At 41.6% G+C, this 12542-nt stretch overlaps 1 protein-coding gene across 11 annotated transcripts in view; it reads left to right on the top strand.

The window, feature by feature from the left end:
• LOC125458562 (sorbin and SH3 domain-containing protein 2-like) overlaps nucleotides 1-12542 on the top strand; it is a 99521-nt gene that overhangs the window by 36052 nt on the left and 50927 nt on the right. For all 11 annotated transcript variants that reach the window (XM_059650619.1, XM_048543952.2, XM_048543959.2 and 8 more), the window contains 2 exons: nucleotides 6214-6286; nucleotides 11626-12070. In XM_059650619.1, the coding sequence (XP_059506602.1) occupies nucleotides 6214-6286; nucleotides 11626-12070 (518 nt within the window). The remainder of the gene's footprint in view (nucleotides 1-6213; nucleotides 6287-11625; nucleotides 12071-12542) is intronic.

Genomic DNA, 12542 nt, shown 5'->3' on the forward strand with positions numbered 1-12542 from the left:
TGTGCTCATCCAGCTCTACACCTTGTTATCTCAGATTCTCCAGCAGCTGCAGTTCCTATTCTGTCTGAAACAACTTTAACCACATCCCATGAGGTCTCATGGCATCAGGAAAAACACAGACAAAAAAAATGTGTGCTCTAGAACTTGCCATCCCCTGAGCCAAACTGTTCCTAGTGGAGCTGGCATTTGTAAACAATGTGGAGTAGTGCCCAGGTACATAAAAAGGAGGACAAATCCAACCCTGTCAATTACCACCCCATTACTTTCAATTATCTGTAAAATGATGGCAAGCTTCATAAACAATGCTATCAAGCAGCACTTACTTAACAATAGCCTGCTCCCTGATGTTCAGTTTGGGCTCTGCGAAGGCCACTCAGCTCCTGAGCTCATTACAGCTTATGTCCACATGAGAATAAAAGACTTGAAATACAGAGGTGACATCAAGGCTGTATTTGATAGAGCATGGCATCAAGGATCCTAGCAAAACTAGAGTGATGGAATTCAGATGTAAGACTTCCTCCTAATTAGACTCATATTTGACACAAAGAAAGGTGGTTGTGGTTGTAAGAGATTGGCCATCTCAGATCCTGGATAACTCTACAGGAGTTCCTCTGTGTAATATCTTAGGCCCAACCAACATCAACTTCTTCACCAATGACTGTCCCTCCAAATGAAGTGAAGATTGTTGCCGATAATTATACATTGTGACTCCTCAAATACTGAAGTAGCCCATGTCCAAGACCTGGACACTGTCAAGGTTTGGGCTGACAAAGGGCAAGTAATGTTGATTTCACGTATATGTTCCAGGCAATTACAATATCCAGAAAGAGAAAATCTAACTGTTGCAACTTGAAACTGTATGGTATGACCATCACTATTTTGAGAACATGTTCAATAATGATTGAGTTTGATGAGTGGTGAAAGTAGTCTCTGAATTGAGTAAATGCAGGGACACAAATCGAGGTGCAATGGAATCCAAAGTGTAATTTTACAATAGCCTCTTTTACACACAGTTTTTACATGCATTACAATGTTAGCACATTGATGTCACATAGTTGTATCTATTGTACCCTTTGGGGAAGCAAGAGATAGTTTAAGCACTTGCTAAAAGCTGGCTATTACTCGTGATGGGATTAGAATGTCTTTCTAGTCTGAATTTGCAGAATTATGAGGTGTTAGTCCTTTAAGTAAAAATAACAGATCCATATGATCTAAATAAGTGAGAAATTATAGGTATAAGAAATAAAAGTATAGGGGTTATTAAACTGATCTCCTGCAGTTGGGTCATAAGATGTCATCCACTATTGCTGGCTTTTGACAGTCCCTAAACATTCATTCATGAAGTTTCACAGAAGTGCTGTTTTGGTGGTAAGTTTCTTAAAGGGGATGGCGGCGCTATTTAATATGTATTTTAAAAGTATAAAACTGTAGGTTAGTACAAGATGGTAGTCTTAAATAAACGTGGGTGCCACAGTGGCTCAGTGATTAGCACCACAGCTTCACAGAGCCAGGGACCTGGGTTCGATTCCAGCCTCGGGCGACTGTCTGTGTGGAGTTTGTACATTCTCCCCGTGTCTGCGTGGGTTTCCTCCTGGTGCTCCGGTTTCCTCCCACAGTCCAAAGATGTGCAGGATGGGTGAATTGGCCATGTTAAGTTGCCCATAGTGTTCAAGGGTGTGTAGGTTATAGGGGGATGGGTCTCGGCGGGATGCTTCAAAGGTCGGTGTGGACTTGTTGGGCCGAAGGGCCTGTTTCCACACTGTAGGGAATCTAATCTAAAAACATTAGAGATAGGTAGTACAGTGTTTTAGAAACAGGTAATATTAAGAAATAGGTAATATAAGGAAATTTCAAAGAAATAAAAAACAGCAGACCGTAGGGACATGCTGGTGGAGGAAACTGTTTGATGTCCAGCAATCTATTCAGGTTCCGAGAGACTGTTACTAAGAGCTAATTAATGTTATAAATTTTCCATAGTTTCACGTGAGTTATGGAGGCACGATGGTAGGGATGGCATTGTTCTGAGTAGGTTACAGCATTAACACTTATTCAGGGGTAGCCTTTGATACAGGAACAATCTAAACACTGCTTGTATCATTGGGCGAATAAGAATTGAAAGGCATAATGAAACAGTAATGGGTTGGCAGCCTAGGAAGAGATGATTAATTCTGTTTATCTTGTAAGAGTAAAGTATGACAAAATAAGGTTTTATGAATGACTAAATGGAAACGCAGTATAGTAAAAGTAGAGTGCTTGTGAGTTAGATAGTAAGAGAATCATAATACAGTCTCTAACACTGTCTCCCTCTATCAGCATCCTGGAGGTTACCAATGGCCAGAACATGAACTGGGCTAGCCATATAGCTACACAAGCAAGCCAGAGGCTAGGAGTCCTGGAGTGAATAACTTCCCTCCTGACTGGACAAATCCTGTCCACTTTTAAAAAGTATCAGTGAAAATGGGAACTGTAGATGCTGGAGAATCCAAGATAATAAAATGTGAGGCTGGATGAACACAGCAGGCCCAGCAGCGTCTCAGGAGCACAAAAGCTGACGTTTCGGGCCTAGACCCTTCATCAGAGAGGGGGATGGGGTGAGGGTTCTGCAATAAATAGGGAGAGAGGGGAAGGCGGACCGAAGATGGAGAGAAAAGAAGATAGGTGGAGAGGAGAGTATAGGTGGGGAGGTAGGGAGGGGATAGGTCAGTCCAGGGAAGACGGACAGGTCAAGGAGGTGGGATGAGGTTAGTAGGTAGGAGATGGAGGTGCGGCTTGGGGTGGGAGGAAGGGATGGGTGAGAGGAAGAACAGGTTAGGGAGGCAGAGACAGGTTGGACTGGTTTTGGGATGCAGTGGGTGGAGGGGAAGAGCTGGGCTGGTTGTGTGGTGCAGTGGGGGGAGGGGATGAACTGGGCTGGTTTTGGAATGCGGTGGGGGAAGGGGAGATTTTGAAGCTGGTGAATTCCACATTGATACCATTGGGCTGCAGGGTTCCCAAGCGGAATATGAGTTGCTGTTCCTGCAACCTTCGGGTGGCATCATTGTGGCACTGCAGGAGGCCCATGATGGACATGTCATCTAAAGAATGGGAGGGGGAGTGGAAATGGTTTGCGACTGGGAGGTGCAGTTGTTTATTGCGAACCGAGCGGAGGTGTTCTGCAAAGCGGTCCCCAAGCCTCCACTTGGTTTCCCCAATGTAGAGGAAGCCACACCGGGTACAGTGGATGCAGTATACCACATTGGCAGATGTGCAGGTGAACCTCTGCTTAATGTGGAAAGTCATCTTGGGGCCTGGGATAGGGGTGAGGGAGGAGGTGTGGGGGCAAGTGTAGCATTTCCTGTGGTTGCATTGTCAAGGGTGTGATGGAATGCTCCCTACTTGCCTGGATGAGTGCAGCTCCAACAAAATTGAAGAAGCTTGACATCATCCGAAGACAAAGAAGACTGCTTGATTGGCACCACATCGGCAGACATCCATTCCCTCCACTACCAATGCTCAGCAGCTGCAATGTGTAGCATCTACAAGATGCACTGCAGAAATTTACAAGTCTCCTTCGACAGCACCTTCTAAACATACAGCCTCTTCTAACAAGAAGGCCAAGGACAGCAAGTTCATAGCCACACCTCCAATTGCAAGGTCTCCTCCAAGCTACTCACCATCCTGACTTGCTTCTGTCTCGCTCTGCCAAAATCCTAGAACTCTCTCTCAAATGGCACTGTGGGCTTCAAGAAGGCATGTCACCAACACTTATTAAAGGACAGACAGGCATGGGCAATAAGTGTTGAGTCAGGTAGCAAAAGCCACATTCCATGAGGGAATAAACAAAATGTCTGTGTGGAGTTTGCACAATCTCCCTGTGTCTGCATGGGTTTCCTTCGGGTGCGCCGGTTTCTTCCCACAGTCCAAAGATGTGCAGGCTAGGTGGATTGGTCATGCTAAATTGCCCACAGTGTTCAGGGATGTGTAGATTAGAGGGATGGGTTTGGGTGAGTGGTCTGCGGGTCGGTGTAGACTTGTTGGGCATGTTTCCACACTGTAGAGATTCTAACATCTATGATCTATGATCTATTAAAATCCAAACTGTAAGGACATGTGAAGTGATATCAAAGGGTTCTTGTGCAAAAATCTTTGAAAGTGACAAAACAATTAAAAAACATAGTTAATAAAACAAACATGAGGAAGTTATGTCACAGAAACCATTTATAAACCATTGATTCAGCCCTAGCCGGAGGATTGTGTCCAAATTTAGGTACCACACTTTAGGAAAGTTGTGAAAGCTTGGAGATGGCGTTGAATAGATTTATTCAAAAGATTTTGAAGTTGAAGATTTGCAAACATATGAATAGACTGCATAATGGTTTGATTGTTCTCCTTAGAGCAACACAGGCTAGGAGGCGATTAGATAGAGGTATTTACAATTCTGAAGGGATTAAACAGAGCAAATAAAGGTAAATTGTTTCTAATGGCTGAAGGGTTGATAATGAGAGGACAAAAGTTTAAAAGCGATAACATGTACTTAATAAGTACCTAAAAGGGAATAAATGTGGGGATATTGGGAAGAGTGACTTATCGGACTGTTCTTTGAAAGAACTGACATAGATTTCAAGGGCCAATGGCCTCCTTCTGTTTGGTTTCCATGATTGTATAAATTACATTTTTGCATAATTTTAGAGTCTTGGTACTTACTGAGTATTAAGACATAAAGCTTTTCAGTGGTGCTTGTACATGTCAGCACCATTGTCAATATTATTATGATGGTGAAATTATAGGGTGAGAGTTCCACTCTCTTCTGAATGAGTTACCAAAGTTGCCAAAAGTGTGATCCAGAGTTATATAGCAACCAGGGAGGAGAATGGAATCAATCGCAAATATACTGAGTTTGTGTCAGGAGCTATGGATTGGTATTTGATTTTACAAATGTCTATCTGGAGGAATCATGATTGATTCAAGACTGGATTTTAACTCAATGACTGGGCAGGTCTTGTGCAATGCAGGAATCAGTCACGTGATGCTGAGTTATTATCAGTAGATACCATGGAAGAGGCTGGCAGTAATGGCACAATATAAGATTAGAAGCCACTGTTCTAAATGTCTGACCAAAATGGGATAAGTAAAAATAAAAACAAGTGAGGACAGTCCCAGAAAGGTGAAAACTGGATGAGTGGCTTGACAGACAATAGTGTCAATGTCTGTACAAAGATTGAAAACTTGAAGACTAGGGTTACTGTCACTTTGCAATTATACCATTGATTATGTTAAACATTGTGGTGCTGATAGAACAGATAGGAACAGAAGAGGAAGGATATCCAATGATTTTTTGAAAGGAATACGAGGTTGGAGACAGAGCAAAGAGATTTATTTATCTATAAGATGTTCAAAATTGTTATATTTGTTGGAAGGAGGGACGAAGGTGATTTTGAAAATATCTGAGAGGAGGGAACCATATACAAGTTCAACAGGGGAGTAGAAAAGACAGATTGCTCATAGACCATTCCACAACATGCCCTCCCCACCTCACTCTCTCCCTATGACCCCTAGGCAAGCCCAAGAAGAAGAGTAAATGGATGCCAGAACCAACCAAACTGACCATGCAAATTAAAATTCTAAAATGCAGTTGTCACTGATTTGGGAGAGAATATTTCTCCCTAAAATTGTCCCATTGAGATGTAGAAAGAGCTGGTGTAACCCACTGAGTAGCTCTAATGTCTCTGAGTAAGAAGCATTTGGGTTTCAGCCCTACTCCAGAGCTTGGCACAGTTGCTGACTAGCCTGTGTATCTGTGCCAGATAATTATTAGTTTAATTTGAATGCCATAATATTACCTGATATTCTGCCTTGATTGAATCAATTTTTTAATGTGAAAAGGGCAAAATACATATCTTTTTTAAATACTTGAATTTAATAAATAACGTATATTCATTACATTGTCTTGTTTATGTTGGAACTGACTGGAATAGAAATTGAACTTGGTCTGTTAAAAGGAACTAGTCAATGTGATCATTATACCTCCTTTCATGTGCTGTGTTATCTTTTACTATCAAATATTACATCAGTATTATACTGCCCCACATTCTTCAGTGATACATTAGTAAAATATTGTAACTAGTTAACAAAATAACAGAAGATAAATAACATACTCAGTGAGATCTTTCCTATGTTTTATATCTATACAATATAATATCCACATAAATACCAATGTAACCTAATCTGTTTCAGGTTTTTGTTGAAGATGAACCAAAGACTTGGTATAAATCAAGGTTTAAAGATGATTACAATGTACTGAAAGCAGGTAAATGACATTTCATTCTATTGTATTCCACCTGATTACTGTTGCACGTATGGGCATTGACCAAAGATAGAATTACGGTTCAATATCATATCTCCTAAAATTGAATATTTTCATCTTTGAGTTGGAAATTTATACTCAATATTAATAGTGCAGACATACCTTCTATTCTTTTTTTCCTCCCTCCTCTCCCACCCCCAATCCCCACCCTGTATTTTCTTCTGCTCGGCCATGATATATAGATTGCAGAACACCTTTTGAGCAAATGTCAACCATGGCTGGAATTTGAACTCTGATCTCTTAACAGAGAGGCTCAGTATTCTCTCATTATAGCTACCAAACCAGCTTGTTCCATTCACGTTTGATGGGGCATCGTTTATCACTGACAATGAAGAATAATCACTTTTATTATGATGGTTATAATAGGTCACAGACCTGTTATTGATATCATTATAGGCTTTATGTAAATAATTTTATAGGAATTTCTATCTGTAACTATAAATTGATCATTGCTTTGACTGAATGCTAGATAATCATTTGCAAAACATACAATCTTTACTTTGTTCTTGCATAAATAAGGTGTCCGAGTTACCTTCTTTCATCTCAGATGTCTTCTATTACACTTCAAACATAAAAGCATGCATAGCCAAGAACTAGATATGGCAGAGGGAAACATTTTTACTGAGTTGTTTGCAAGTTGCTATCACAGTAATTGTCCATTTCAGATGGGAATTAGTGGTTCAGCAATAAGAGAATAAGAGTGCCTGTTCAGAAAGATGTCATTGTTTAAAAATGTGAATATCAGGCAGCATTAGAGACACACCAGGGATTATGAGTCTATTCCCCACAGCATTTCAGCCTTGGTGTCTAGGACTGGTGTTGATTGACAATGTCATAGTCAGAGCCTGCCTGACAAAAAAATAAACTACATTTTTTCCCAGTTCACCAACTCTTTTTCTCAGCTTTACCATGTGGTTGGAGGCAAGAAATATTCAATCAAAAACACACATTGTTTACATTAAGCAGAGAAATGTTAACAGTTCCCTGATTTTCATTATTTTCAAAGGAACTTTGGAACTACCTAAAGTATCCTGTTTCGCTGCAGCCGAGTCTTGCTTCTGTTTAACTTTTCTTTTGATGAACTTAATGCACAGAGTCTGGCAGATATAAACTGTCAGTATGTGCATGTTCATATATGGGAGAGATCTAGAGCACATTGTCTGCTCGAAGCAGTTAACTTATGAGCACCACATAGGGCTTATTTCACATTTATGCTACCCACTAATTTACTGTGTGTAGATATATTCAGTGAAATATTCCTAAAGCTGGTTATTTTGATGAGAGTTTCATAGTGTCTGGTCTGCAATGGTTTGGAGTGACTTTCACCACACAATCTTCCACTCTTCACCTTATTAGTTATGCACACAGGGCCTTGGATGTGATTGTCATGCAACCATGCATCCAGAGAGGTGGGAGTGCTTTCCATCCATATTCAGGCAGACAAGTCACTAGCACCAAATTTAAAGGCCAGCCAAACACCACTTTAGAAGCTACCAACCAGGAATTTCACCTCTTGAATATCCAATGCATGGCACAAAGGAAAGCTTGTTGCCTTCTTCAGTGACTGTCTGGCAAAACCCTGAGAGGAATCATGGAATATTACACATGAAAATACCAAGGGAAATTCTAATAGTAACCATTCCTTCAAACAGAGAGATACAATTAAAATTAAAAATAGACCATAATCTCGTGTGGCTACAGACACAACAAGGGGCTGTCCACTCCTCACACCAGCAACCCATCTCCTGTGGTCATTGTCCCAAACTGCTGACGTTTCAGTTTTATGCTTCTAGGAACTTTAAAATAATGAGTTTAACAACCAACTGCAAATCCTGACCAGTGTGTTGGTAGTTTGACAAGACAATGAAGTCACCACTGTAAAGGAAACAAGACAAAAGCCCTGCAGCTAAGTTTCAGAGCCAAAAATCTTGAAATCAACTGTTTCAAGTCTGACAATTGTCAGCATTATCATGATCATTCAGCTTAACAGCACAATATGCATCGATCCACACTTAACAGAACCCAGGGATAGATTACTATATTTTCGTTAACTGTTCTCATTTTACTCAATTCACACTTCTAACCTGTCTGTATATTTATCACATTTAGAATCGAATAAGGGCCCTCATCTGGAGACCAGTTGTAACACTTGGCAAGACAGCCCAGACTGGCTACGGCCCAACCCTTTTGGGGCTGATGTCTCCATAGATACTGATTGATCTATCTGTAATCCACAGACTGAGTACACTTGACCTGCAAGACTGAACATGGCCAATTCCCTGGACTGCAAAGTTATTTAGGCTGATAGCCCAGGAATTTTTCACTGGAGCATAGGAAGTTGTGGGGTGACTTCATAGAGGTTATAAAATCATAAGGAGCATAGACAAAGTGAATAGCAAAGGTCTTTTCCCTACAATGGGGGAATTTAAAATGAGAGGTCATACTTTTTAGGTGTGAGGAAAAACATTTAAAAAGGGCACGAGGAGCAATGTTTTTACACATAGATGGTTAGTCTGTGGAATGAACTGCCAGAGAAAGTGATGGATGCAGATACAGTTACAACGTTTAAAAGACATTTAGATAAGTACATGAGTAGGAAAGACTTGGAGGATAATGGACCAAACTCAGGCAAGTGGGACTAGTTTATTTTGGGAACGTGGTCAGTGTGGACTAGTTGAACCGAAGGGCCTGTTTCCATGCAGTACGTCTCTGATTCTGTTTCAGAGTCTCCAGTAGGAGCAAATACCTGTCTGTCCATTATCAAGCTGCTAGGCTAGAATAAGACAATCTCCTTGTCAGACTGTGGCAATACACCACAAGTGGCTGTACCTTCACTCCCCTAAGGTTTGCTCCCCTTTGACTTTCACACATTTTTTTTGAAGCACATGCAGCGTGCTTGCCATTTAAAATGCTGGCATATATTGCAGGCATGGCATTGATGCAGAACAGTATGATACAGCATTATGTGCACTGGCTTGGCTGTTCAGAGCTCTCCAACTGTCACAAGCTGCCTGATGTGGAAGTGCTGGATGGCAGCGAAAGTGCGCCATATTCTTCATGGCCCTGAACATGTCATCAATGAAAACGAACATCTCTCCAAGGTCATCCCCACACTTCCACTTCAAACTACCTCCAAATCTTAAACAGATCATCATTCTCAGCTAACTACCAGCCTTCAGGAGAATATTGACCACAACACCACACAGCCCTGACATGGCAAACTCTGCTAGTCTCGTCAGACAGTTGACATGGATATCACATCACACGTGGGTACACCACACACAATACACAGTAGGTACTCATGTGACTTGACCATTTCATATGCAGCAGGCAAGGATGCCCCGTGGCATGATATATTGGTGAGACCATGCCAACTCTATAACAACAGATGAATGGACACTGCGCAACAATTGCCAGAACATCGCAGGGATGTTCCCTCCCAGTGGGGAAACCCTTCAGCAGGCAAGGACACTCGGCCTCTGATCTGGGTAAGCGTCCTCCAAGGCAGCCTTTGAGATACACAAAAACACAGAGCTGCTGAGCAAAATGATAGCCAAGGTCAGTACCCATAAGGACAGCCTAAACCGAGATCCTGTGTTCATGTCACACTACGTGTAAACCACCATACTATTGTGTATTGGCAAAATCCTCCTTTCTGTCCTACTTTGACACATTCACCTGGATAATTTGTGCAGTCTCCCTACCTTCGTTAGTTTGTACAGTTTTGGATTACTTATTACTTTGGTTAGACAGTCAACATGCAACTCTTACATCTATCATGTTACTCGAGCCATTTGGTTTTTCTCCTGCACCATTTTTTTTAAATATAATTATCTCTCTGTCACAATTAATCAGAACATAGGTCATCCCTTTACTTGCTATTCAGCTGTTGACATCGGCTCCTCCTCATCATGGTAACCATCAACACCACAAACTGCTGGCTCAAAGGAGAGACAGGATCTCCAAAAAGACCGTGCATATTGACACAGACGTCAAGTTTCAGTAAAGATGCAAAAAAGCAGAGAAGGTCTCGAAAGTACTACAGATCACTAACCCACTCAAGTCGACCTACAACACAGGCTACACTGAGAGACTCTGCCATCACACCTCTCACACACTCCTCAGTCACATAGCGCACCAGCTCTACAGCAGAATCCGCAACCTTGAAATTGAGATAGAGACCATATTCTCAACTTGCACTCAGGATACAGTGGACCAACTACAAGACTCTGCCAGGGAGACAAGGCAATGGAACTAGGCCACCTACATGCACACCAAGAACAGGAAACTTGAGAACTTCCATATCTCCATCAGCTGTAGCTGAGCCTCCTCTAGTACCATGATTGCAACCAGTATCCGCACAAGGAAATCCATCGTCAACTTGTCTGACCACACTCTTCAACCAGACGCAATCAAAGTTCTCAACCGAGGGCTCAATTTCTGTCTTGCTACCAAAATGGGCCCCAGTGGTCTTGCAGCAGAAACAGAGGAAGTCATCAGGTGAATGAGGCTCCAAGAACTTGTTCATAAACCCCAAAATGGCCCAGCGAGCCCAGTGAGACAACCGATGAATCAGAGCACTCGACAGAGAGACCTGCAATGCAGCGATCAAAGAAGGAAAAATCGAGTTGGACCCCTCCAGAAGGCTGCTGCCCTAGGTCCAGTGTGTAATTGATCCCTAATTGTCCTTGAACAGAGTGGCATGCTGGTTAAGGGCAGTTAAGGGCTAACCATATTAGTGTGGGTCTAGTGCCACATGTAGAAAACATTGGGCAAGGATGGTAGATTTCCTTCTCTAAAAAACATTAGTGACCCAGGTGGGCTTTTAGGACAATCAATGATGATGTCATGGTCAGTATTGATGAGATTAGCTTTCATATCTGGGTTTCATTAATTGAGTTCAAATTCTGTCAGTTGCTATGGTAAGTTATCAACAAATGTCCCCAAATCACTAGCCTGGGCCTCTGGATTACTAGTCCAGAGATGTTATCACTGTACCACCTTCTCCCACTTCATGCTGCACAAAGAAAGTAATATTCAAAAAGCTCCCAATTACAGAATAATTATATTCGCTCTCATACAGAAATGAAGTGATCATGGTTGCAATTTACTTGAAAACCTTCAAAATACAGCAATCCAATGCAGTTCATTTTTAAATTACCAGAGTTCATTTCAATGAAAATTACAGTTTTTATGTTCAACATTATGAGTTGTATGTAGAAGTGTTGGGAGATTTTACAACTGAATGAAATTATTAATTATGTTTTGCCTCCTTATTGTAGATAAATATGGGGCATCTCCTATTGTTGATGGCAGGAAGAAGATGTGGGAGCCCAATTCAACAAAACAGCCCCCATCCAGTTCCATCTCAGGCTATCCATCAAGATCTCAACTAACTAGACCGCTGCCCTATAATTCAACAACAAGGAATAACCACATAATTAAACAGACACTTTCATCAGAACCATTCAGCAGTTCTAATGGTGAAAAGCAAGACTGCAGCCCTCAGCCACAAGATCTACTTTCCAACAATCCTGACAGTGAATGTGCTCAAGGTTACTCCATCCCTTTATCAGGCAGACTTCATGATTCCTGGGGCCGGAATTTGCAAAATTATGCAGCCCCTCCAAACGATTATCAGCCTACAAAATCTACAGATGTACTCTGCAATCCTTTGGCAACAAAAGCACTTCATTCACTTTGTTCTACTGAGGCTTCTGCTGAAGAGTAAGTTATAGTACATAGAATAAGACCAATACAGCACATGAACAGGCCCTTCAGCCCACAATGTTGTGCCGAGCATGACCAAAAGAAACCCATCCCTTCTGCCTGCTCTTGGTCAATATCCTTCCATAACATGCATATTCATGTGCTTACCTAAAAGTGCCTTAACCACCCTTATCATGTCAGCCTGCACCACCAGTCTGGCAGTGCAGACCAGACTCCTACAACTCTCTGTAAAAAACTATGTCTCCTTTGAACTTGCTCGCTTTCACCTTAAATGTATGTCCCTAGAGTATCATGACGACTGTTCTCAATAACAAGGCCACACAATGTCATCAGGTCACTAACACACACAGATCAGAGATGAAACTTGCTTTTGGTCCTTCTGCCTATGAATTCTTAAAAGAGGAAATTGCCAATATATCACTTGCCCAGACTGCTTGTTTTTACCATATTGTTCACAATGTGAAATGCT

The sequence above is a fragment of the Stegostoma tigrinum genome, chromosome 13 (assembly GCF_030684315.1).
Source record: "Stegostoma tigrinum isolate sSteTig4 chromosome 13, sSteTig4.hap1, whole genome shotgun sequence".
NCBI lineage: Eukaryota > Metazoa > Chordata > Chondrichthyes > Orectolobiformes > Stegostomatidae > Stegostoma > Stegostoma tigrinum.